The sequence below is a fragment of the Candoia aspera genome, chromosome 4, assembly GCF_035149785.1.
Source record: "Candoia aspera isolate rCanAsp1 chromosome 4, rCanAsp1.hap2, whole genome shotgun sequence".
NCBI lineage: Eukaryota > Metazoa > Chordata > Lepidosauria > Squamata > Boidae > Candoia > Candoia aspera.
In genome coordinates this window covers 25,404,488-25,431,061 of record NC_086156.1, presented here as the reverse complement: position 1 = coordinate 25,431,061, position 26,574 = coordinate 25,404,488, and the positions used below count along the sequence as shown (strand labels likewise).

General features: G+C 38.1%; 1 protein-coding gene across 3 annotated transcripts in view; it reads left to right on the top strand.

The window, feature by feature from the left end:
* Positions 1–24,106, top strand: part of SGCE (sarcoglycan epsilon) — a 38,531-nt gene extending 14,425 nt beyond the window's left edge. Inside the window, exons 2-12 of one of the 3 annotated variants that reach the window (XM_063303656.1) lie at positions 2,442–2,564; positions 3,805–3,962; positions 4,822–4,894; positions 6,437–6,635; positions 10,041–10,203; positions 13,394–13,605; positions 14,527–14,553; positions 16,388–16,576; positions 19,194–19,237; positions 22,926–22,960; positions 23,343–24,106. In XM_063303656.1, coding sequence (XP_063159726.1) covers positions 2,442–2,564; positions 3,805–3,962; positions 4,822–4,894; positions 6,437–6,635; positions 10,041–10,203; positions 13,394–13,605; positions 14,527–14,553; positions 16,388–16,576; positions 19,194–19,237; positions 22,926–22,960; positions 23,343–23,393 — 1,274 coding nt within the window. In that variant the 3' untranslated portion in view covers positions 23,394–24,106. Of the gene's footprint in view, positions 1–2,441; positions 2,565–3,804; positions 3,963–4,821; positions 4,895–6,436; positions 6,636–10,040; positions 10,204–13,393; positions 13,606–14,526; positions 14,554–16,387; positions 16,577–19,193; positions 19,238–22,300; positions 22,393–22,925; positions 22,961–23,342 lie in introns of all 3 variants that reach the window. The other 2 variants (XM_063303654.1, XM_063303655.1) reach the window with 2 other exon arrangements.
* The last annotated feature ends 2,468 nt before the right edge of the window (positions 24,107–26,574 follow it).

The following is a 26,574-nucleotide window of genomic DNA, read 5'->3' as shown; positions in this document are numbered from 1 at the left end:
CACAAAGAAAGCTGAGAATGATTAAAGCGCACCAAATTCAAACTGAAAAAGCCTTGGTGCAAATGAAACCCCTCCCCCCATAGAATCTTCTCAAGTTCACAATCCCAGGTGCTCCTAATGGCTTCTGATGGTCTGCGGGGAAAGGCCTTGAACAGATAACATAATTCCAAACACATTCCATTCCCCTGATTTCACATACAGAGCTTGGTACAAGGTCTCACAGCAGCTTCCTCTGAAACAGAAACGCGCGTCAGCGCCATGGCATGTGAAATGTTACGATGTATAAACTACATTGAATCACTGAACATGACAGAAGAAATCACTGATTAAAGTATTTGTTTGCATACCTAGGGATCATGTGGAAGGTTGGACATTGTGTAGTGTAGGATGGGCAACCTGCAGTGACCACTCCGTATGCAGACCTTTAGCTAATTTCATACAGTATATCCTTTGGCTTAATTTCAAAAGCTTTCTGCAGGTTATCAGCTCAGACTTCTGTTATGGGCTATATGTTTCTTTCCTACAGCCTTTGGCTTGGGAGAGAGTGAAGAAATGGTCAGATTTTCTTCTAGCCCAAGCAACATGTCAAAATGCCAGGTTGTTTCTAGTATGTAAAGATTATAACTAAACATTCATATGCTTGACAGGTTCACAAAGGGCACTATTGGTTAGTTAGCTAGTTTACATTTAAAATAGGTTTAGCTTTACCAAAGATGGCAGTATAGCTGGGTATCCTAAACTGTCAGGATGACCTAGGTAATTAGAATTATACTTAACTCTCAGTGAAGTCAAATGGAAAGTAATTTTGTTATGATGTGGATGAAAGATTAAATAACAACTCTTTATCACCCACCTCAGAGTTATAAATAGTCATAAATATTGCATCTAATGAATAATGTATTTTACTTATTTTAGACATTACATCTTCTGTGTATCCTTGATTCAGTGAAAGGGTAACTGGGGAGGTTCATCTGCATATATCTTAAGACACAAGGAATAGAAAGTGTATATTATCTTCCAGGTTTGTTGAATGTAATAACCTAATTGTACTAGTATTGCTTTTCACTACTACTTGTCAATAACGTTCATTGTTGAACTTTTAGAAGCCAACCGAAATGTTGTCCTCTTTTATGAGGTAGCAGTTCCAAAATATGAACTCAGTCTTAATATTATAGAATTGAATAAATGATCAAAGAAGTTTGTGAAATGTTGATGCAGGCACAGATGAAACTATAAGCATTTATTTATGTGGAATCATTAAGAGATACATGTGTATTTCACTACCTCATTGGAATCAGTCCATACATGACTGATTTTGGACTGATTTTACCTTGCTTTCCTATGAATACAAAGTTTTAAATTAATCACACTTTACATATTTATAGGTAAACAGTAAGACAGTTCAGAGAGAGTAAATGTTAAAGAATGTGTTCCCATTCTCTATTTTTAAAGAGTTCCTCACAGATTTTTATTTTTTTATAAAACTGCATTTTATTGTTTATTTTATTTAGATTTTTATGTATTTAGAAGAAAACAAAGACAAGAAAAATAATAGTAAAAAAGGAAAAAAATAAAAGTAATGCAAAAACTATATCTAAGCTTCTCATACATATATATTTGTGTATTTTAAATTTTACACAGTTTTAATAAAGGATAACCATAACCATAGACTTTTAATTCGGTAATGCTTATTTTTCATACTGATTAAAATGCAGAGGCAGGCTTAAAGACAGTGGGCAGTGTATGCCCCATTACGTGGTAGTGACCAGAACTGTGCCCCCTCAACCAAGCTGAGAGATGCCCTTGATGAGTTGGGACCTTGAAATTCACAAATATAAGACTCTCAGTGGCATTTGTTATCAGTTTCCCTAACATAGTTCGTAAAAGATTGAAAATATTGCTAAAAAGGGGATTGTGGGGAGTAAGGAAACAATATGTTTAATCATAAATTTTAGTATTCAGAGGCCTTCTGAAAGTTCTTTAAAACAGAACCCTCCCTTTGCTATGCTTCTCTGTGGTATTTACTTTTAACATACTAAGATTGCTGCAGCAAGCATACTTGGAAGTAAAATCTATTGCCATAAGACTTATTTCACAGTAACTAGATAAATTGAGACATACCATGAAAATACTTTTTCTTTTCATCAAAATATTCTAAAACTATAGCTGCTTTGAATTATATATTTAACTACATGCAGACTGACTTGTGGTAAATTGCTTCTTGGGTTTTATATCATTAAGACTGAAATTCTAAATTGTTCAGTATCAGTGTCCACATATATGAAGAAGAGCTGTTAAGATATATAAAAAGGCATAAAATATTGTTGGGTTTGTACTCCATGTCATCTTTTTCAGCTGGGTTTTAGTAAGCAAAGAAAATTGTATTTTCCATGGGTCTGACTTTTTCATGTTGTGTCCTGTCCTGTTCTCCTGCTTTTCAGTATACACAATTCTCTCCAAGGTGCATTCTGATCGAAATGTATACCCTTCTGCTGGAGTTCTCTTTGTTCATGTTTTGGAGAGAGAGTATTTCAAGGGAGAATTTCCTCCTTATCCAAAAATTGGTAAGAAAAGTTTATAATTATAAATGCATATAAAAGTGATGCAGCTTCTAGTTTAAGTTCTATTTGTAGAGAAAAAGTAGCATATTTATATACAGATGAAGCCTACATCTCTTTAATCAGATGTACTGTAAGTCCCAATGAATTAAATGTAGCTGGGCCCCTAAATTTGTGCTAGGGCAGGGGAAGAGGAGGCATTGAATCCAAGAAATCTAATACGGCCCTAAATAATACCATATTAACAAAACAAAACTGAAACTTGTCCCATTGATTTCAGCATACCTAATTTATGCTGCTTCCTTCTCTGTTGTTGACATTTTATAAATGCTGTATTATTTAAGGCCAAAAGAGTCACAGTGCTAAATATGAGACTTGTTGTCATGTCAGATTTTTTTAAATAACAGTTGTGAGGACAACAGAAAATGAAGAGGGTTAATCTTCCAAAAGGTAGCATAACCATCACTTTCTCCACAAAGTTGCTAGCTCAAGGGCTACTGGCAATTTATGTGCAAGAGAGAGAGAGAGAGAGGGAGAGAGAAAAGGAGGTGTGAAAAGATTAAATGTGCTGGTGTCTCAATAAAAATAGCATTGTTGAATTTGTTTGAAAATAATATCTCTCTTTCTCTAAGATTAATAACTGACACATTTAGCATCATGAATCTTTTGGCCTTGGACTAAGAGCAAATGTCGTGAATGTAGCATTAAAAAGCCTGCAGTTTTTCTTGGGTATCATCAATTTGCATTTTTAAAAAAAAAAACAAAGTATCTCCACTGTTGTGAAACATGTTATTATTCTGTTTTCCATAATACAGCAAAATAAACAAAACATACTTTCTTAACATATTTAATGCTTGTTTGTTATTTAGTATACAGGAACACAGCAAAGCCTTCACAGTTAATGAAACAACCTCATTTAAGCTACAGTGCCCATTTATTTAAGACTAAGCCCAATTGAATCCACTAATATTGGAATTTATGCAGTATTAGGAGGCATTGGCGATTGGTGAATATTACATTTTTAGGGAGACAAGATCACACAACTATACTGTTGGCCAAAACTGTAAAAAACTATACCTATACTTTTTTGGGTTAGTATGAATTCATCACCATAATGAAAATAGGAACTAAATTATTGAGGATCAAAATAGGAACTAACTAGTAGGAATTTATCATTGGCATGAACATAAAAATATGTGTTTGGATGGTGGAACTGTATGTTAACATGGCTGTCTTGTTTATCCAGGTGAGATAAACAATGATCCCATAACATTTAATACAAACCTAATGGGTTACCCTGATAGACCTGGCTGGTTGCGCTACATCCAAAGAACACCATATAGTGATGGTGTGCTATATGGATCACCAACTATAGAAAACATGGGCAAGCCAACTATCATTGAGGTATTTACCTTACAGAATGTTTATTTCAAAAATGCATTAGATATTTTGACACAAACATGCCACCAGAGATAATGGTGATGGTCTAAACTTGCATAACTAAAAGGAAAGGACAGCATTAACAGCTGGAAATTACATTTGAGTATATATTCTATTGAAAATAATAGTTCTTAAGTGCAGAGATATTGAGCTGTTTTCAATACTATCTGCTTAGATGCAAGAACCACAACATTGAAAGGAGACTTATTCCAGGCAAGTGGATAAAGGGTTGTATCTTAATACAATTTTTCACGTATTGGAGAGCAAATAAAAAGCATATCCTTAAAAAGAGTCACCTTCTAGATACCATTAATACTGTTGTGTTGCTCATTAAGGGCCTTGCAAGATAAGTCCATCAGTACCTGAAATCTGTTTGCAAAAGTGGCTAGATAGATATGTAAAATGATTATGGGATTCATTGTATGTAGTCACTTTAACTGCTATTGATGTACATCTTGGTGCTATATAATACAGGAATGCCCCTTAGTTCTCAAAGTTTGTTCAGTCATAGTATAACTGAAAGGAGACTAGGAGTAGCCCCCCTCCCAATGTAGACTGTTTCTCTTGCTTTCTGTCCGTCAACAAAAAAAACCATCCCACAGGTTTCTCATCACCTAATTCTGGCTCTTCTGAACATTTTCTGTTTTATATGCATGTACAGCTATATACTATACTGACCCCCGAACAGTGAGAAGTTTAAACAGAAAAACAAACTGCCTCTATTATTATATTTGCAGCAAATGTAAGAGAACCCTGATTATTGTTTACTTATTATCATGTAACAAAATGTAATGGGTTACTGTTTTACTTTTTTTCCCATTAGATCACTGCTTATAACAGGCGTACCTTCGAGACAGCAAGAAATAATTTGATTATTAATATAATGTCAGCAGAAGGTATGTCCTCAGGAGTTATCTCAGCATTTTGGATGGTACAGCTGATAAATAATGTGAAGCAGTTAAGTTGTTACTGAATAATTAAAGACAGAAAAACATTTTGCAAGGGGAAAAAGGTATTTGACAGTTTTTCTTGTCTAGTTAATTTCATTTAAATGGATGTTAGTAAGTTAGTTCCTTTAAAGAGGACCGCTTCATCCTGATAATCATACCTCCAAAATATTGGCATTGATGGCATCAGCGTGTATTTGACCAGTATATTGTAAATTGCTTAGAATGCAGAACAGTGTCTAGTTAGCTATATGCAACTCATGGTAACTCAAGTGACTTAAACAGATGAAAAGAACCCCATTATCCAAATTTGTGTGCACTTTAAAGTGATATATGTCCTAACAGCCAGGAACCATGCTGAGACAAGGAATAGGTCTCTAGTGTTTTATTACTGCTACATAACAGAGAATCCTAATAAACTGAAGAAGTGTGGGAAAAACCCAGACAGATAAACCCCAAAGACTAAGGCCGGCCCGATCTGTGTCTCTTTGAATGGCCACCTAATTCCTCAGTACTATGCATGCGCTTAACAGCCTGGATGGGAGCCCCCTGCTCGCCATCCTCACTCATGACAATATTAGTTGAAAAAAAATATTATGATGAGTAATTAAAATATTTTTTTCCAGTCCAGAAAAACTGACTGTAAATGAATTCCAGCTAGGATGCTTCAGAAATTGGGAGTTGTTATACATGAACAGCTCACCAATATGTTGATGGAAAGAAAGGATGCTTAGGATATTCAAAGTATGTAGGTCAGGGGCCCCAGAGGGCCTACTGACACTCCCTTTGGAGGCAATCTGCCAGGCTCCCTGGCTCCCTAAGCATTTTTTTTCTTTAAATACTCTTTCAGTTAAAACAAAAGGAAGAGATTGGTGTAGAAGGGAACGTTATGGAGAGTAGGAGCTAGAGGAGATGGCAGAAGGCATTCTGTTAAATTATTCAATACTCCACGTGCATACATTGTCCAAAAAGATTAGGTACCCCTTATGTACCATATTGCTAGCATAGCCATTTGATGGCAGAATGATCCAGTATTAGGACTACATATAATTGCAAACTGTGGTTTCACTATTCCTGAGCCTTCAGCTTGTGCATTTGGATTCCCTTCCAGACTTGAATACACTCTGGTTTCTTACATCCAAATTATGCAAATCATGGCCTATCTCTAAATGAGAATGATGTAGTGAACTTTCAGTACTGGTTCAAAAGCAAACTGGGTAAAGCTAGAAGGAAGTTGAAGTGACAAAGTAGAGAAAAAGAGCCTATACACCAGAGGTACCAGCATGAATAATCAATCCATGTTTTCCAGTTATGAGATGTAGCACTCCCAGTCTTGTAACCATGCTTAAAAAACTGGGCCTTTCTTGTGCGTGTTTATATTTGATCATGCAGCTAAAAGGATGCCATGCTGTATTTCTGACTTACTATTCCATCTCTTTTAGTAAATTTGAAAAGTGTCTAAGACACAATTACTTTTCTCTTTGCAATTAGATCTTCTTTTGCCATATCAAGCAGAATTCTTCATTAAAAACATGAACGTGGAGGAAATGTTGGCAAGTGAGGTTCTTGGAGATTTTCTTGGAGCTGTGAAAAATGTATGGCAGCCTGAGCGACTGAACGCCATAAACATTACCTCAGCTCTTGATAGGGGAGGGAGAGTGCCCCTTCCTATTAATGACATGAAAGAAGGGTAAGATGTTATGTTTCTGTTAGCAATAGCAACTATTTATTGAAGAGTTTAATACCCTTTAAAATTGTACAGTGGAAAGATTTTTTTTAAACAATTCAGTAAAAAGCTATGGTGGCATCTGGACCAATGAACAAGGAATCCCTGTTTCAGGGATCTAATCCATCTCTCTCTGCCAAAAGGAATTATTCTCCAAAGCTTGGGGATGCAAGAAGGAAGGACATGATGATTTTAATTTGCTTCAGGATGATGTTCTGCCTTGGCATGAAGCCTGACTCCAGAGTGGAATGGGCAATTCAGTGTGGTTTTTAACTGTCCTGAGGCAAGACAAACATTACTAACTGTCTCCAAATCCTCTGCAGAGCTTTGCCTCCAATCTGTAGTTTGGGAGCTCATTATGATGGAAAAGATGGATCTGCTTGCCAAGAAAGAGTGAGAAAAAGAGTAAAATAATACCTAATATAATTTATTTTTGCATCTTGGTGGGGAAGGGTGGGAAAGGGAATAACTGATTTCAGAGATCAATAGTCCTGTCTTGTCCCTAAATCTGTCCATTATTCAATTTAAATGAAACTCCCCCCACGACCAGAGTTCGATCCCAGCGGAAGCTGGATTCTCTCTCGGGTAGCCGGCTCAGGTCGACTCAGCCTTCCATCCTTCTGAGGTTGGTAAAATGAGTACCCAGCTTGCTGGGGAAGGTGACGATTGGGGAAGGCAATGGCAAACCACCCCGCTCTATAGTCTGCCAAGAAAACGCTGCAAAAGCGGCATCCCCCCAAAGGGTCAGACATGACTCGGTGCTTGCGCAGGGGACCTTTCACATCACATTCATTGTGTAGATCATAAGAATCTCCCATTTATAAATAATATTAATACCTTTTCTTAAGTCATGATGACCCTTGCAATCAGTTCCCTAATTGCAGCTTGTGGATGGACAGCAGGAACATGGAATGTGGAGAGAGTAACAGATAAATGTCACTACAGTCATACTTTGTTGCCGACATTCTCTTCGGGGTGGTTCTTCTCTAACTGTGCTCTCTTGTGAGAACAGCTTGTTATCTTTTTGACTCTCTTGCAGGTTCTTTTACTCACTTTCTAAGAATTAATCTTCTTTCTCTTCTCCCTTTTCTTCGGCAGTAATTCCAAACTTAGTTATTTTGCTTAAAAACAATATTTTTTTCAGTTCTATTAGATTTTACTTAATCCTCCTTATTTAATTGTCTTTTCCACAAATCATTCATTAATTTGTTTAGTTTTATTGTTAATTATTTGAAAATGTAAATGATGGAGATGATCATAGCTACCTTCTTCCTGTCTTTTATTTATTTTATTATTTATTTATTTATTTAGATTTTTTTATACCCCCTTTATTATTTTTATAAATAACTCAAGGCGGCGAACATACCTAATACTCGCTCCTCCTCCTCTTTGCCCCACAACAACAACCTTGTGAGGTGAGTTGGGCTGAGAGAGAGGGACTGGCCCAAGGTCACCCAGCCGGCTTTCATGCCTAAGGCGGGACTAGAACTCTCAGTCTCCTGGCTTCCAGCCTTAACCACTATCCCATGTTACATTTCGGCCCTACTGATAGGAGTGTCTGGCATCTCCCACCATGAGCCATGCTGGCTGAAATAGATGGGACAGATTCTTGACAGCCAAAGCTCCCTATCACTAATTGAGGGGGGAGGGGAATCCAGTAGCACACACTGTATTGCGATGGTGATGCTGGACTAAGACTAGGAAAGCACAGATTCAAGGCCCTATGCCGCTGTGGAAATGCACTGGTTAGCTTTGGGCCACTCTCTTGAAGCTCCGCCTACCTGATAGAGTTGTTCTGAGGAAGAAATGCAAGGAAATCCCCATGGAATCCATCTTGAGCTTCATATATGAAAGGTGGGCTGTACAATAAAATAAAACAACAACAGATGTTCCTCTTATCAACCTTGGCAGATTCCAAAGCCTGTTTTCTCTCAGTGTTAAAAATGGTGTCAGGAAGGCTGAAACAATTGGGAGAATGCATAGCAGGGGACTAGAGTAAACACAAACCTCCAAATTTATGAGAAAAGGGCAGATGTAGGAGAAAATCAGCCTTCCACTATGTCCTAAAATTTGGAGTAATGTTAGCTCTACTCTTGAGCTAAAAAAAATCCCACCCATTTTTTATGTAGGAAGGAAATAGTAAAACAAATGCGAACAAAACATACTAGGAAGACAGTAGGAAAATGCAAGTATCTTTCCAGCTTCACAGTGGCCCTGCCAAGATGCGGGACTATGTTGAGCGCTTCAAAAATGCAGCCGAATTAGTTTCCTAAGGGCCTTTGTATAATAGGTGAAATCCAGTATAATGCAGTATAATTCCTTTTGTCATCTTACAACCCACTCCTCTCATCTTTAAGATCATGACTGCAAGGAAGAGGGCAAATTGTCTGCTTTCTGACTTCTGATTATGGAAGAAATTAATAATAAGCAGACAAATGCAGCTGGATTTCAGTCACAGTTTTTTTATGCATTCCTTTTCTATCTTTTCTTGATTATTTCCAGTGTATGTGCTTTAAAGCTACTTAACAGTTTGGAACTGTTGAAAAGAGGCTGAGAAATAGAGCCTTAATATGTTATTAACAAACCTCACACTTAAGTGAGTTAACGTTTTTATTTTTCCAAGCAAGCACAGTTTATATTTGATTCCTAAAAACACTGATTCTTTAGCAGAATATTTTTAAACAATGTTTTAATTTAACTATGCTCTGTTTTCAATCTGCGGGTTAAACCGCTGAGCTGTCGATCGGAAGGTCGGCGGTTCGAAACCGCGCGGCGGGGTGAGCTCCCGTTGCTCGTCCCAGCTTCTGCACACCAAGCAGTTCGAAAACATGCAAATGTGAGTAGATTAATTGGTACCGCTTCGGCGGAAGGTAACGGCGTTCCGTGAGTCATGCTGGCCACATGACCCGGAAGTGTCCTATGGACAACGCCGGCTCCAAGGCTTTGAAACGGAGATGAGCACCGCCCCCTAGAGTCGGACACGACTGGACTTTACGTCAAGGGAAACCTTTACCTTTACCTTTAAAAACACTGATTCTTTAGCAGAATATTTTTAAACAAAGTTTTAATTTAACTATGCTCTGTTTTCAATCTTAAGAAAATTTATATTTGCTTTCAGAAAGTACTTTGGTGAAATTGCAAAGCATGTTTTTATTTAGTTTACTGCTTTTATGTACCTGCACTTGATAAAACTACAATATTTTATGCTATTTTTTATTACTCTTGTATGAATAACTTGCATTAGAAAACAGTGGTCAAAGTGCTAAGACTGGAAGTCCTTTTCATTCACAGAAAGGAACCCTGGGATCCAACTGATTAATTTAAAAATTGTCAGTGACCATCCTAAAACTGTTTACCATTTCTTTGCAGTGTCTATGTTATGGTTGGTGCAGATGTTACATTCTCCTCCTGCTTAAGGGAAGTAGAAAACCCACAGAATCAGCTAAGATGCAGTCAAGAAATGGAACCTATAATAACTTGTGATAAAAAGTTTCGTACTCAGTTTCACATAGACTGGTGTAAAATCTCTTTGGTGAGTTATTGATTGGCAGTATTTCAGAAATCATAGCCGTTCTGTGTTTAAAATACCATTGATGCACATATGATTGTGCACATAAATTTCTGATCTGTGTGATGAACTTCATGGGAGGGGCATAGTTTCCTGTCACTCACAGTGTTAATGCTCTGCCATGTCCTTGCTGGGAAAATCTGTAGTGCTTGTCACCAGTATACCTTTTGGTGAAAGGCATGATGAAAATCTAGCTTACTGAAGAAAGCTAAACTGGTCATCTATTGTGCTTGTTAACTCTATGGTTATTCTGTCTTATACTGTTTCATTATTTACATCTTTGCTTTTAACCAGAGTTTCCCTAGTAGAAGTAAAACAGATTTGAAATTTCTATAATAAATGGCTTTGATGCACAGTACTTGAAAATAATCACAGGGAAATAATTGTACATATATAAACACACATGCATGAGTAATGAGTAATTTTCTTTTTTAAAAAATCCAAGATTCATTCCTAGCATCTCCAGGAAAGATACAGTACTGTTGATCAGGATCGATCAGCCTCCTTTAGCCCGTAGTATCATGGAATTATGATAGCAAAACACAGGTTCAAAAGGCTGGAATAGATAACACAATAGGTAGGCTAATGGTGTGAGTTGGCATAAGGCAGCTATCTCTGCCCTTTCGTTTATTATTGCTACAAGTGTTATTATTTAAAGAATAACCTTTACTTATTTTAGAACAAGAAAATTATAATTAGTAGCTCTTTTAGCTGGATTTGTGGGATGAATTTTCTTACTCTTGGTCAAAGAAGCTACAAGGTGTAGTCATGGTACAACGGGTTTTAAAGTTAAAGATATAGACACTCATAAAATTGAGATTGATTTCAATGATTTCATTGACACATTCATGCAGTTTTCTTTGCAACAATATGGAATTGGCTTACCATTGCACTCTGGAATATTTCTACTTCCTAATCTAGTTTACAGCCTTGGGGTTTCCTGGTAGTCTTCTCTGCAAGTACTAAACAGATTCAGTCCTGATAAGCTTTTGCAGATTAGCCAAAATCAGCTATGTTTAGGAGTCTTGGATAAAATTTTAAACCTGGTATTATCTAAGTCCTTATATCCCAAACATTTTATCTGTGATTGTGTGTGCAGGGGTGGAATATGCACATTGATCAAAAGAAGTTGACACCTGTTAAATTGAAGCGGTGCTGCCATTGCATACTGTTCTAATGGCTGTAAACCAATTACTTGAGTCTGTAGAAGTTAAAATACCTACGCCCCTGCAAAGTCTCCCGTGATCATCTCCAGGCACCGCTTCCAGTACAGTTGCCCTGAACCCTTGTAAAAACAATTCACCCCTGTGTCGTGTTTCCTGGAAAAAAAACTATGACATACTGTAATTGGAGATGCATGCCAGGAATGATGGATCCTTATCTCTGGCTTTTCAGCCTGCAGTATTCCAGGATGTAAAAGCCAGGGAGTAGGCATTCAATTTGAGCAGGCAAAAGTGCTACCGTAGATATTTCCAGAGAAAGTCTGGATCTGTTGCAACCCATGGCTCCTGCACTTTCATTGGCTGAACAGTCTATTTCATTGGCTACACTGGGCCAGAGTGCCCCTCAATAATGCTGGACTGGGAGTCTGTAAGAGCTTTTCCACATTCTCTTTATTCTGCAAGGCTAAGCACATATTTCTAGGAGGTGTGTTTGGATCTTCAAAGAGAACAGATTTGGTGAAACGATCAGATCTTCAGGGGATGTTAGAGATACTGGATGCCTTCAGGGGGTGTTGGAGAAGGAATCCTATTTCTGCTTTTGTAGCCATCTATGGAGGATAGAGGAACCAAATCAATCAATGGGCAGCTGTTTGATGCACTGTAGATAAAGTTTAGCAAAAGCCTGAATAGCCGATTGTATTTTTAAATCTGGGATAAGTTTATTGTTGCGGTTAGACTGTCTGACAATTGACCAGCATGCTTTTAAATCACAATTCCTGGCACATGCATAGGGAGCGCCCACGCATAATGCTAAGTCACAATTTGTAAAACATAATTTATTGAACAAGTCATGATAGCCTGATTTGTACATCAAGCTAAAGACAAACAAACTACTGTGGCTTAAATTTAAGGGTGAATCAGGCTATGACAGTCCAGAAATCTCCTATACAGAGAACCAGCATGGTGTGGTGGTGAAGGTGATGGACTGGCACCAGGGACACCAGGTTCAAGACTGTCCACAGCCACAGAATGTCACTGTGTGATTTGGGGCCAGTCACTCTTTGTCCAACTTACCTCATAGGGTTGATATGGGGAAAAATAAGGAGGGAGCTCTATGTATGCTGCCTAGTGCTCCTGAACAAAAGGCAGGATATAAATTTAAGAATAAAATAAATTAATGAACTGAAACCAAATCTTGGTTACTACTGCCATCTGAGCCAAAGAAAAAGAGAGGAGAGGAAATGTACACTGATCGTGTGTGTGTGTGTGTGTGTGTGTGTGTGTGTTTCATGCAGGCACATTTCTGTGTAGTTTTGTCTTAAGTGAAATTATTTGTTACGCTGTGCTGGGCCAAATATGTAAGTTGGTGTAGAGTACTTCTCTTGACTCATTTTTTTGTTCAAACCGCTGGTCTGTGAAAGAGTGCTTACAAGAAAACTAGTTCAGTAAACTGATTTACTATAATGTTTTTGAACAGATCTTATGCCTTATATTAAAGTAATTGGGCAGGTTACCTTATTTAGGCCTCAACAGTATTATAGCTGAGAAATCAAGATTTTGTAATGGACCATGAGCAATATAGCACTCATTTATTTATTTATTTATTTATTCATTCATTCATTCATTCACTTTGTATAGCCACCCTTCTTAAAGCTGTGACTCTGGGTGGCGAACAATCATAAAAACAATTTAAACAGTTAAAACACAATACAAAAAAGAAATTAAATACAAATATCAGCCAAGTGGTATTATAATCCATTTGGTGAAGAGAGAAACCTTTCTCTTTTGTTAGCCATTTTGTGAGAGTGCCAAATAAAGCAGATCTATTATTCAGATTTCCTCATCTTTCCCCAAATATAACTGTTTCCCAAAAGGTGTGGATTACTTTGATTTAGTACATTTTTCTTTTTTTTTTCCTTTTTTTTTTTTCAGCTATTGCCTGCATGTTTTTCCAAAGAAGTCTAAAATGCTTTTTGTACTTTTGGTATCAGGTTGATAAAACACAGCAAGTTTCTACTTATCAAGAAGTGATCCGTGGAGAAGGCATATTACCAGATGGTGGTGAATATAAGCCACCTTCTGAAAATCTGAAAAGCCGAGACTATTATTCAGACTTCCTCCTTACTTTAGCAGTTCCCTCTGCAGTTGCCCTGGTGCTTTTTCTAATACTTGCTTATATTATGTGCTGCCGGCGGGAAGGAGTGTGAGTACTTTGAAGCATTAATATGTTGCTGTGCGTTTTTTGTAAAGTTATAAGTTAGAAGCACGCAAAAAGAATATTAGGTTCAGCTTAATTCAGTTCATAAAAATAGTTCTTCATATTTTCTAAAACTTGCAATAAAATGAAATTTCTACTGTTATCTTTCAAGCTAGCAATCTTAATTTGTTAAGAAACTGCAAAACAAGGAATCCATTTTAAAAAAGAAAGTTAACATGTCTTATTTGGAATTAAAAGTAGGAAAAATGTCTTCGTAATATTAAAATAAACTTTCTTAAGATTGTGAACTGAATTTTAGGATAATAGAAGCCAAAAAAGCATTATTAAAAAGCAGCAAGCAACATATCATCAAATCCATTTTCTATTATGGTCATAGAGCAGCATAAAGAAGCCACATAGTCCTCTTCCATTTTACATGCACATGTTCTGCAGACTTTTTAGTCCAGCATCTGTTCTGCATATTCATGTGTCTCCATCTGTGTTTTTCCTCTTTTTCATTCCTTTCTATGCCTTCACCCATGCTTCCTCATCAACTTGTGGTAAATGCTCCTAAATGATATGAAACCAAGGTCATGATTCAAGCTGCTTTTATGAATGCAGAAGCACACAATTGCAGACCTAGCTGAAGTGTTCTGTGAAGGGTTGCCACTACTGGTCCCACAGTTGAAAAGGGATCTTCTGCTTGAGGGCAGCTTGGCTGGTGGCTGCTGAAGCTGCTGTGGCAGCTCTTCAGAGGGCCATGCCAATTTCTGGCTGTGCACCTTCTTTTATGGCCTTTTTTGAATCATGACCTGTTAAGATAAAGACCAGCATTTCCATATCATTCCCTGTTTCCATCAGCGCTTAGATTTAATGTTCCAAATATCAGTGCTATTATTTAATTCATAACTTTTGTTTTATTTTTAGGGAAAAGAGAAACATGCAAACACCAGAGTAAGTGTCTTCTTCTTTCCTGTTATTTTCTCCCATCATTTAATTTAACCATTTCCTGGGAGTTTGTCATGCTTCATACATGTATATCATTTTCATTCTCATTACCTTGTCTTCCATTGCCAAGTTAGCTGCTTTAAAAAAGTACAATCATAAGGAATTGAGTAGGTCAAAATAAAAAGGGCTAAAAATTAATAATAAAATAGATTAAAACCAAAATTTGTAGTTCAGGTTTTGAAATTACTAACTCTTATATCTAAAGGCAGTCTTCCACGGCCTAGTGCCTTGCAGATCTGCTGGACTACCATTCCAGAATTCCTAGCCAGCATTCTTTTGCTAGCTGAGAATTTTGGGGATTGTAATTCCAATTTATCTGTAGGGTACCTCATTGGAAAAGATACGTATGGGATAATTAAAAGACTAAAAGTCCATTTTGTGAAAGCAGTACCTAAAATTCAAAATGTTCCTTCTCTGAATAACAAGCTGAACACTTATCAAACTAAAAACAGTAATATATGAGCTTGATTAAGTCCCTTCTGTGGAACAAACTTGTAACAGCAGGTAGGAGGAACCTCTGGCCCTCATAGTGTTGCCAAATTACAAATTCCAGGAACTCCAGCAAGGTTGGCCAAAGAAAGCTGGGAATTGTAGTTCAACAACATCTGAAAGGCTATAAATTGCTCACCCATCTAAAACCAGGGAATTTGTTGCCCTCTTGCTGAATACATCTCCCAGCATTCCTTACTGTTAGCCATGCTGGTTGTGAATGATGGAAATTGTAATTCAGTAACATCTGAAGGGCTACTGTTTTATAATGTCAGTTCTATAGCACAAATAGGCTAAACAGGACATGTAGATTATATTGAATCTATCAAGCTTTTCCCAGAATTAAAAGTAAAAATAAAGTCAAACTAGAAGTGATATAAACCGTAGGACTGAAATTTAACAGGTCCAGTGTTCTAAATAATAGCCATGTATTTTTGCGGCAGCCCTTCACCCCATTAATTTTCCAGTGAATATTGCTTTTTACCCTAAGAGAGGCTGCCATTAGTATCAATGGAAGTTTCTTTCCTGGAACAAATTTCAGCTGTTTTGGGGGGGAGGGAGATATTAATCATGATGATCAAAAGAGTTAATACCCCCCACTGTATATTGTCTTATCATGATCCCCCTTTGCAGTTGTTATGTTGGAAAAAAAATGTATATCAAATGCAGTTAATTTCAGATTATCTTTTGCTTCCTGGTGAGCAAATGGGAATAGATTTAATGGGCTGAATGAAACTTTGCAGGTTTTATATAGCCAACTTCCTCTTCTTTCTTTCTTTCTTTCTTTCTTTCTTTCTTTCTTTCTTTCTTTCTATCTATCTATCTATCATCTATCATCTATCTATCTTGTTTGAATCATATCAAACAATTACTGAATGTTATTTTGGGTATAAGGTAGTCCTCATTTAGCAACTGCCTTGTTTAGCAGCTGTTTGCAGTTACAACAGTGATGAAAAAGTAACTCTGTGACCAATCCTTGCATTTACAACCTTCGCAGATCTGTAAAGCAAAGGAAAGCTGAAGTAAGATAAATACAGTTTCACTTAGCAACCACTGCATTTAATGACCAAGTTGTCAGTCCCAATTGTGGTTGCTAAAGAGGACTACCTCAGTGTGTGTGTACCTGTGCCTATATATGATTTCTTTCCCCAAAACATCACATTCATTAATGTTTTGATATAAATCATATCTTTTGAATCTATTTGACAGTAATTTGTTAGATTATTTGAATTTTTTTTTTGCAGTATTCATTATGACAAGATCAACTAAAAAAATGTTTCCTTTGATCTAGTATTCAGCTGGTCCATCACAGTGCAATTCAGAAATCCACAAAAGAACTTCGGGAGATGTCAAAAAACAGAGAGATAGCATGGCCGCTCTCAACACTTCCTGTTTTTCACCCAGTCACTGGTGAGATTGTACCACCTGTTCACCCCGACAGTTATGACAATACTAGCATGCCACTGATGCAAACCCAACAGTAAGTATCAGTATAGATTGCTTGAAGCGAGGCACTTTAATTGAGTTTTGATGGAGATCTGCTGACTCTTTTTGTCTGCAAAGCTAGTATTAGGATATTATAAGACAGAGTCTCCAGCCTAGCTGTGGCCTCTACATGGCTTGGAACTAAGCTCTCAGAATGTTGGCTGAGGATTCTGGATTTTATTCCCAGCTCCTCTAGAATATGCAGAAGTTGGGAAAAATGCTTGTAGAACAACTTGGGCTTTACATATTGAACACATTCTTGTAATTTACCTTTTGTCATATGTTTCCCATAACAGTAATATACATAGTTTTTAAAGAAAATGATTGAATATTATTACCCAGTTAATAATGACCTGCAACATTTGGTAGTCTAATTTCATCCCTGTAAGACAGGGCTCTGCAACCTTGTCCATTGGGGCCAGAGGCCGTGACACTGCTGCCATTGCTGGGGGACTTGTTGCTCTGTGTACACCGAGGCAGCTGGTGAAGCTATTGCCAAAATGGCTGCCCAAAGAGGTGACAAGTGCTCTCCCCCTCTCTGTAGTGGGCCGGGTGAATATACTATGTATTATTTTTTGGGACCCCAGGCCAGAGGATTTTAGGTGGTGGGCCATCTCTGGCCCTTGGGCCAGAGGTTGCTAACCCCTACTTTAAGACAATGTTTATAGTTCAAGAAAAATTTACTATGTCTGTCAGAGATAGTTCCAGGGGTGAAAAAAGGAATATTTTTTCCTCTTTCTTCCAGTTTTCCCAACATTTCCCTAAAGTATCTTTTAGAATTTCATGATACCAGGCTCAGATAAATCATAGATGCAGTCAGTAAGTGAACAACAAACTATGATGTTAGACTAGTTAACGTCCTAAAACAAGCCTGATTTATTCATTGACTTGAATTGAGGTAAGCCCTTCCCCCCAAACCACAGCACAGCAAGGCATTTGTTAATTGTGCATGTTAGTAATGGAGCACAATGGTCAAAGCGAGCACAAGATGGAAAATGAGATATGACTGAATGAAAAGATATCCCTGAGAACAGAAGCTTTATCTGTTGCTCATCAAACATTTTATGTGTAGCATATTAAGCGTAAGAGGCAAAGTTGCTCCAAAGGTTTCAGATAATTCAAGACCTTGACTGATATATTGTATTTAAATCTATTTAGCTTTATTGTAAACTGCCCAGACTTCCTCTTTTGGGGGAGATGGGCGGTGACGAAATTTGATAGATAGATAGATAAATAAATAAATAAATAAATATCCAAAATCTGTACATTGTGGGCTTCGAATAATAAGAACCAGCTTGGGTAGGTCATTTTTGGCATTCATAGATCTAAAGATTGCTCTAGAGGCAGTGGATAAAAATAAATATAAATGTACCATTTTATGCTGCTGAATTCCATTTAGTGATTTTTTTAAAAAAAATTCAGTATAAAAAGTCCAGAAATAAACATTCTTTTAAAATTGTAAGTTAATAAGCATAGGTGATTTATTGATTAGGTGCCATCAAGTTGGTGTTGATTCTTAGGAACCACATAGATTTTCTCCATGACAATCTGTCTGTAACCTAGTCTTTCAGGGCTTTCAACGGTGCACCCTTCACCACTGTTAACTAAGTCCATCCACCTTGCTGCTGGTCATTCTCTTCTTCTCTTTCCTTCCACCTTTCCCAGCATTAGAGCCTTCTCCAGAGAGCTGGGCCTTCACATAATGGTCCGAAGTAGAATAATTTGAGTCTGGTCATTTGTGCCTCAAGTGAGAAGTTAGGGTTGAATTGTTCGATGATCCATTTGTTTGTTTTCTTGGCTGTCCATGGAATTCTCAGAAATCTTCTGCAACAGATAGACATAGGTATTTTTTGTTTATTAAGTTACTTATTGTCAACAAGTAGAATGATCCTTATCTTAAATATCTAGAGGGAGATTGCTCCTAACTTTAATGAAAATGGATGATAGTATTTCATCACTTCTGTTTGTTGAAATTCAACAAAGAGCTGTTCTGGAACTGTAAAAACTAACAAATTTGGGGGACATTAGTTTTTAGGGATTAGATTCTACTGTATTCCATAAGATATAGGGTTATTTTGAGTTGGCAGATATTGATAATGTTGATAAAAAGAGAAAATGATGTGTAAATATGAACTAAAAGCAATGAAATGCAAAGGATAGCAGAAGGATGATCACAGTATCATAAGATTTCCTGTCTTTTGAAAGAACTTTTTTTTTGCTTTGTAAAAGCAAGTAGGATAGCCAAATTGACCCAAAATGTGATTTTTATAAATCCCAATTTACAACTATTTTCCATGTACAATATAATTTTTTCCGTTTGGAGGATTAATTATGATTGCATTAGGTTATTACTCTGAAATATGTCTTTAACTTCTTTTTACACATAGCATCATTCATTTTCTGCCTTGCAAGTGTGTGTGTGTGTGTGTGTGTGTGCATGGATGCAGAGGAAAACTGTCACTGTAACCACATTTCAGTGAAAATAAGTGCAATATTTTTGTGTTCTTAAATCATTTTTATGGATTCTGAATTACATCACAAGGCAGATCATTGGCATTTACTGTTTACAAATATAATAGCATATTAAAAGTTTTTAAAATTATTATTTATAGGAACCTGCCTCATCAGACTCAGATTCCACAGCAGCAAACAGAAGGTGATTGTTATTTTTTTAAGTGAATATAAACTAGCCATGTTATAAAAAAGACAAAGAGACATGCACAAAAATGGAAATTGTGGTGGTTCTGAAGTCAAACAAAATGTTGTGTCCCAGAAGTTCTGTCAACCTGTTTCAGGCTGGTTGTAATTCAGATAAAACAAAATCTGGAAAGAGTTGTTTCTTCTAGGTTTGATGAAACAAACACAAAATAGTTTTGGATGTTCTGTCTCTAGAAAACAAAGGGATTCAGAACAAGCCTCTTGTTCTCTGCTGATCTTCTGTAGAGATACAAAAAGCCCAGCTCTAGGAGCATCCAGATTATTGCAGTTCATCATCACAACAGCAGCAACAATAACAGTAGCAGCAGCAACAACTAACTACATTGATGATGGCTTGTTGAGTTTAGCCATGCTTGTGCACTCTGTGCATGTCCATTTGTCTTGTTGATTGTGGAGTTTTCAAAATATCTTTGAAGGTGAAGGCATTCACTATATATACAAAGCCTCCAGAATCTCACCACCAAGAGGAGCCAAGGATGCACACACATTAAACACACAGTCACCCAAGCATCAGGTTAACCAAGCCAACCTGTACTGGTACTTTTTATATTTTCATCTCTTGTCTGTGAACATAAGCACAATAGTGTGTGTGCGTGCACAGATACCTTTAATGCTATTTCAAGCATTACACCAGCTTATCTTTGAAGGCCATACAACATTAACCCACCAACATGAAGTCCAACTTCCATGTAGGAATCTTTACGAAAAACAGCAGTAGCTTACCTTCTGGGCAGTCAGAGCAAAGGTATGATAAGTAGGAAGAACAGTCCTCTTTTTCTTCAGTCTGGGCTGTGTGGTCTGCTGCTGGCCAGAGCATCATCTCCATGCTGCATGTATGTGTGCTATGTATATCCTGTTTAATCCAAGTGGGTCAGGAGCAGCATCATTGGCCATGCATGAAGATAAGTGTGCCATTCCAGTGGGTTGAGTGAGGGTTGGGAGCCAGGAAAGGGGTAGAGGAAGGAATCTCACTACAGGGACTAGATGGTGCATGGACTAGATAAACCTACATAGACTTTCCTACAATATGAGCCTCAGTGGCTGCTCAGAGACTGAATAATTCACATGGATCTCATTTAGTGCACATTTCTCAGGTGATGTGAGTCAACATGACTTACTTCAGTGAGGAAATTAGTGTGGCCCAGGTGAGTTGGTGTCTCAGGGACAGGACTCATCTGAACCATTGGCTGTACCTAGGCAGTGGGAAGGCTGATGGAGAGTAAGGGAAAGGGCTAGCCTTCAGCTGTTCCCCTATGGCAGGTAAGGGGAATTCAGCAAGGTGAGATTCATCTTAAGAAAGATTAGTAGTTTTATTAAGCCATTGTTTAAGCATAAACACCATTAGGTATTACCATGTATCTGCTTTGGAAAATATCCTTTTGCTTGGATTGGTAATTGGTGGGCAAGAAATGTACTGCTAGGCAGTCTGGCCAAATCTTGACATTGGATGCCCCAAAGTGGAGGGAAGTGTGACTGGGCTTGCCAGAAAGTATTCCATGAACTAACTAGGACCTTTGCTGCTGCTGCTGCTGCAGCAGGAGTAGTGTCTGCTGGATAGCCCAGCCCCTCTGCCTGGCCGTGGCCTGGTCTTCTGTCCTTCAGCTGGGCCACTTCTGCAGCCATAGTGGAGAATCATCTCCCTTACCCTTGGGTCACAGAATCTGGCAAACATGAATGTGTGTGTGGAAACAAAGGGCTTCAGCTGCTGTATAACTCCACCATGAACAAAACAAGGTATATGGAGAAAAAGCTCTATGTAGTGTGCGTGTGTGTGTTTGTGTGCGTGGAGTAAGCAACAGCATCAGTACATACATATGTAGCTGAAAGAATTCCAAAGAAGCAACGGGCCTTATTTTGGAAGAGGCCCGGAGGGTTGGGAAGGGGGTAGTTTAGACTCAAAAGCAGAGAATTGGAGGGTTGTGGAAATCTCACACTCTTTCTAACTAAAACCACCACCCGCCTCACTACACTGAATCAAAAGATATTTTCTGACCCCAGCAGAAGAACCAGCACAGTCAAGGTCCCTTGTAGCAATTTCTTCTTTTGTAGCTCACTTTTCAGTCATCTTCTATTTAATGACAGTTAAATCCAGAATGACGCCCTTGCTGTGCCATGCACTCTGTAATGCCTACTACTTTTCTCCAAAACTCCAGCCAGATCACTCCACCATGCATCCTAAGCCAGGAGAAATAGGGACAAAATTAGTCCCTCCTGCTATGGTCCAGACTGAAGAATTCAGAATATAAATGTTTAACACCCAAATTGCAAAAGACAGCAGAACATCTAACCACACAGCTAGAACAGAACAGAACATTCAAAATATGTTGGGGGCAATAACATTTTGGACTGTATACAAATCCAGCCGGTCCTGTTCTGGATTCTGTCTGTAGCAAAACATCTGAAATGTATGTTTCAATTCACACAGAGCATCCATAACGGGCTGTTCATTGCATGAATGTTTTGTGCAGGAAAGTTTTGCAGATCCCCATTACAGACCTATTGCAATCTTTTTTTCTTTAATCCAGTATTTCATATTTCTTGGACCATCATTCCCAGAGCAGAGTGAGAAAAAATGGGGAGATTTGCATTACTGTTAATCATCAGAATGCATCAAGCAGCTGCATTAACATACAGTATATAGAATTGTTGGTTGTTTCTACCTTTTATCTAAACATTGCAGGCAGGCAGGCAGGAAGTTAACTGTTGGAGTATGCAGAACATGGGGAAAATGTTTTGTTTTGAACCTGGAGGTTCACCTGGACCATCGCAGGTGAGCTATGGCTTGGCAAAGCCAAAATCTGGAACACTTGATTATTTGAGGATTTGGACAAAACAAAGTCCAGATTGGTCCAATAAGGTGACGTTTGTGCAAATCACCCCCTCTCTCGCCTCTGCAGGTCCCAGTTGTCATATTCCACTCATCCAGTTCCTCTCCTTCCTTGCCTGAGCTGCTGCCAATGTCTCACCAACCCCATCCCACTAGCACCCTCCCTCCTTTCAGCTGCAGTCACTGTCCCAATGTGGCATGCCCCAGCAAACTACTCACCTTCTTGATCTTCTGGGTGCCTTCCCTCTCCTCCCTCCCCATCTCCTGTGAGTTAACTGATGTTTTGGGCTTTCTGCTGGCTCTTCTCCTGGAACAAAACAGCTCCATTTCATCCTGTGCATGAAAGAAAACACCCCAGTTTTAGTATAGGTAAAAGCTACCTGAATCCAGCTGTGCTGTTCAAGTAATGGTTCATGCAAAACATTTTGCACATACTTCATAACTGGCAAAAACTAGATCAAAGATTCATTCAAGTGGAAGAAAACCAATTCAGAGTGGCATCTTAAAAAGTAATCTATTCTAAGTGTCTCTGGATGACAGTCCACTCCATGCAGCTGCTGATGTGCTTGGTAACTGTCCATGTGGGATAATACTCCATGCAGCTGATAAATCAGCGATGACCTCAAAAACTTACGGTACTGTAAAGCAGTTCATCAGTCTTTGAGGTGCCACAACACTCTAGTTTTTGCTGCAACAAACTTTCAAGGCCATTCCTCTGGAAATTATGACAGGAATTCATTTAAGCAGCAGATCTGTATTCAAATTTATTTATTTTTATTACTGCTTTCGGGGATTACAGGAGAATTTCGCATGACAACATTTCAAAGATTGGAGGCAAGTATTACATTAGTATTGCTTTGCTTTCTGTCTGATGAAAAATAGTGATAAAAGAAGAATCTAGAGCTCTCCTCGGGTTGCTAATCTAGTTTCCAGCAACTGCAGCCAGCACGACCAGTGGTAACAGGTGCTTGGAGTCATAGTTCAGCAACACTTGAGGAGCTACATATTCTGTCCTCCATTTTGTCAATTCCATATTTTGTCTTTACTTCTACATATTCCAAATACTGAATATTCTAAAGCTTGCTTAAAATGAAGTTCAGTAGATAGGTTTCTTATTTAAAGCTGGTCAAGGTTCATCCTGGATTCTCCTACATATAATTTAAACCTATATTAAAATGACTTCTGATCTAATGCATTTATGAATTGTCATTTACAGGTAAATGGTATCCCTGAGGAAAGAAAATTTACAGAAGCGATTAATTTGTAATTAAATAAAACAACCAAGACAAGTTTTCATTTCCTTATTTGCTCCAATGATACATGAATTTTCCTGATGCATGCCTGCAGAATATACTGATGTCAAATAGTATCAGTTCCATATTGTTACATGTACTGTATGTTTTTGTATTTCAGATATTTTCAATGAATTTGTAAAATACCAATTTTTATATTTGTGACATTAAAACATTTATAAGACATTCAGCTATTCATTATTTCAACTATATTCCATTATGTACAGAAATACTGTACAAATAAGATGAATGTCAAATCCAGAGTAATTTCTGAATTGTTAAAGTATTACTTGTTTTTTTTGTACTGTGTAACAATGTCCAGTACTCATATTGAGGTTTTATTATTGTTATCAAGAAAACTGAAATTAGAGCATGTTGCATTTTAATTTAATGGAGTCATTTTACAGGAGGTTTTGAACTGTGTATAATTCTTTTTCTGCCATGCATTGTGTATGGAAATTGTTAAATCAGAAACCTACCAATTCCGGGAGATTTCATTAATTAAGAATATATTCTATTCTTAGCACTAATCTCGATTCCCTCTGTGCTACTATCCCACACAGTATTTTCAGGATGAAAATTGGTTTCTTCAGCATTAATTATTATTCATTACTCCAGCTACATCTAATTTAATGAGGAAATGAAGTTATTTTTTAATTGCAATTCATTAAATATTTCTAATTCTTAATGACCTCTCCCCAAATTCATTGCATATTTTTCTGTTACAGATTCTAAATAAATTGAAAGGATTGACTTTGTCCAATAAGATGCTGATGATGATAACCCTCGCCAACTCTCTCATTCTCTCTCTCTATATATATGTATATGTGTCTGTGTGTGTGTGTGTACATGTACATGTGTGTGTGTGTGTGTGTGTGTGTGTATGTATATATATATATATAGGGGGGGAGAGAGAGAGAGAGTCTCGTGAGAAAGAGATATAAATCATACCAGTGGCTGGAAAGGGCTGGACTAAAAGACAGCACTGAGGCACTGATCATAGCAGCACAAGAACAGGCACTGAGCACCAGATCCACAAAAGCAGAGGTCTACCACACTAGACAGGACTCGAGGTGCAGACTGTGCAGAGAGGCCTCAGAGACAGTCCAACACATAGTGGCAGGGTGTAAGATGCAGGCAGGAACAGCATACACTGAATGGCACAATCAAGTAGCTGGCATTGTGTACAGGAACATGTGCACAGCGTATGGGCTAGACCCTCCCAAGTCCAGATGGTAGATTCCACAGAAAGTGGAGAATGACAGGGCTAAGATCCTGTGGGACTTCCAGATCCAGATGGACAGAAAGGTACTGGCCAATCAACCAGACATCGTGGTAATAGACAAGGACCAGAAAACGGCGGTGGTGATAGATGTAGCAGTACCAAGTGACAGCAACATCAGGAAGGAGGAGGAGTAGAAGCTGGATAAGTACCAGGGCCTTAAAGAGGATCTAGAGATGTGGAAAGTGAAGGCCAAAGTGGTCCCAGTGGTGGTAGGAGCACTCGGGGCCGTGACTCCTAAGATGGAAGAGTGGCTCCAATACATTGCAGGAACAACATCAGAGCTCTCTGTCCGGAAGAGTGCAGCGCTAGGAACAGCTAAGATACTGCTCAGAACCCTCAAACTCCCAGGCCTCTGGGAGAGGATCCGAGGCTGATGAAGACACATGCCACCCATTGGGGTGAGAAGGGAATTTTTTTAATATATGATGAGGTCCCCAATGCCCCTGGCCCTCTCTCTGAATGAGGTCCCTCCCCACAAGCCTAATGGCATCCTAAGGACTAATAAACCTTTTTGCATAATGGGTTCTCAGAAGCTAGTCTTATTCTCAGATAGTTTCTCCATCAACTTTTAAAGATATCCTTTCATATTGTTACCTTACCAGAAATTGTTCTGCTGATTAAAGGACTCTGGAATGGATGAATTATTATTCCAGAAATTACCAGTGAATGGTGAGGGAGAACTGTCTTACATTCCTTCAGAATGCAGTGATAAAGCGAGCCAGTTTGGGCTAGTGGTTAAGGTGCTGGGCTAGAAACCAGGCGGCTGTGAGTTCTAGTCCTGCCTCAGGCATGAAAGCCGGCTGGGTGACCTTGGGCCAGTCACTCACTCTCAGTCCAACTCACCTCACAGGGTTGTTACTGTGGGGAAAATAGGACGAGGAAGGAGTATTCGGTATGCTCGCCACCTTGAGTTATTTATAAAAATAATAAAGGCGGGATAGAAAATAAAAAGTGATGTTAAAAATGGGCACGTAGAAGCAAAATGCAAATAATGAAATGGAGGCAAAAGATACTACTACTGATTCAAGGAGGATGGATCAGGAAATCAGGATCCACAATCAAGAGTCTCTGGATGTATGGCTGGACAGGTAATATTCTACACACGAACGGATTTTGTACTGTGTAAGCATGCATGTTTGTGCTTATGGTCCAGTATAAAAGCTTCTATCAACCTCTTTCCTTGTTCAAAATAAGGCATTAGCTCAATATCCCAAGAATATCTTCCCCATGAATTTTTTTTTTTCTGTGAGTTCTTCCATGGACCAAGTTGGGCTAAATATAGCCACCCCCAACATATAATTAGCTTACGCACTTACCAGATAGGAACATCCACTGAACTGAACTGGATTTCCTACAAAGTAAACACACACAGATTTATATTTGCTGAACCAGTTTTCTGCTGTTTTTGTACATGAAGTAATTTGTGTGTGAAAGAATGGCTTGTACATACAGATGGGAATCGATTTTACAAATGGAGTGGCTTACTTCACTAGCAACAAGTGCACACTTTGTAGGAAGACAATGCCTTGTTGGCTGAGGAAAAAAAATGATTTGCAGCCAACTTTTGATGAAAACATGCAAAGAAAAAAATGGGTCTGAAACCAGAATATTAAAGACTGAGGTGGTGGTGCTGAACAGGGAAAATGGTGAATAATTATACATAAATGATGAAAAATTAGAACAAGTAGATAACTTTGTGCACCTTGATAGCATTTTTGATAAAGATGGAAAAAGTGGGGTGGCAAAAAAAAAATTAAGATTTGCAAATATTAATAGAAAGGGAGTAAAGGCCTACTGCAAAGAGTGCCTGTCCCAAAAAAAGCAGAAATGACTTTTATAGAAGCAGAAGCTTCTTAAAGAGTGATGGGAAT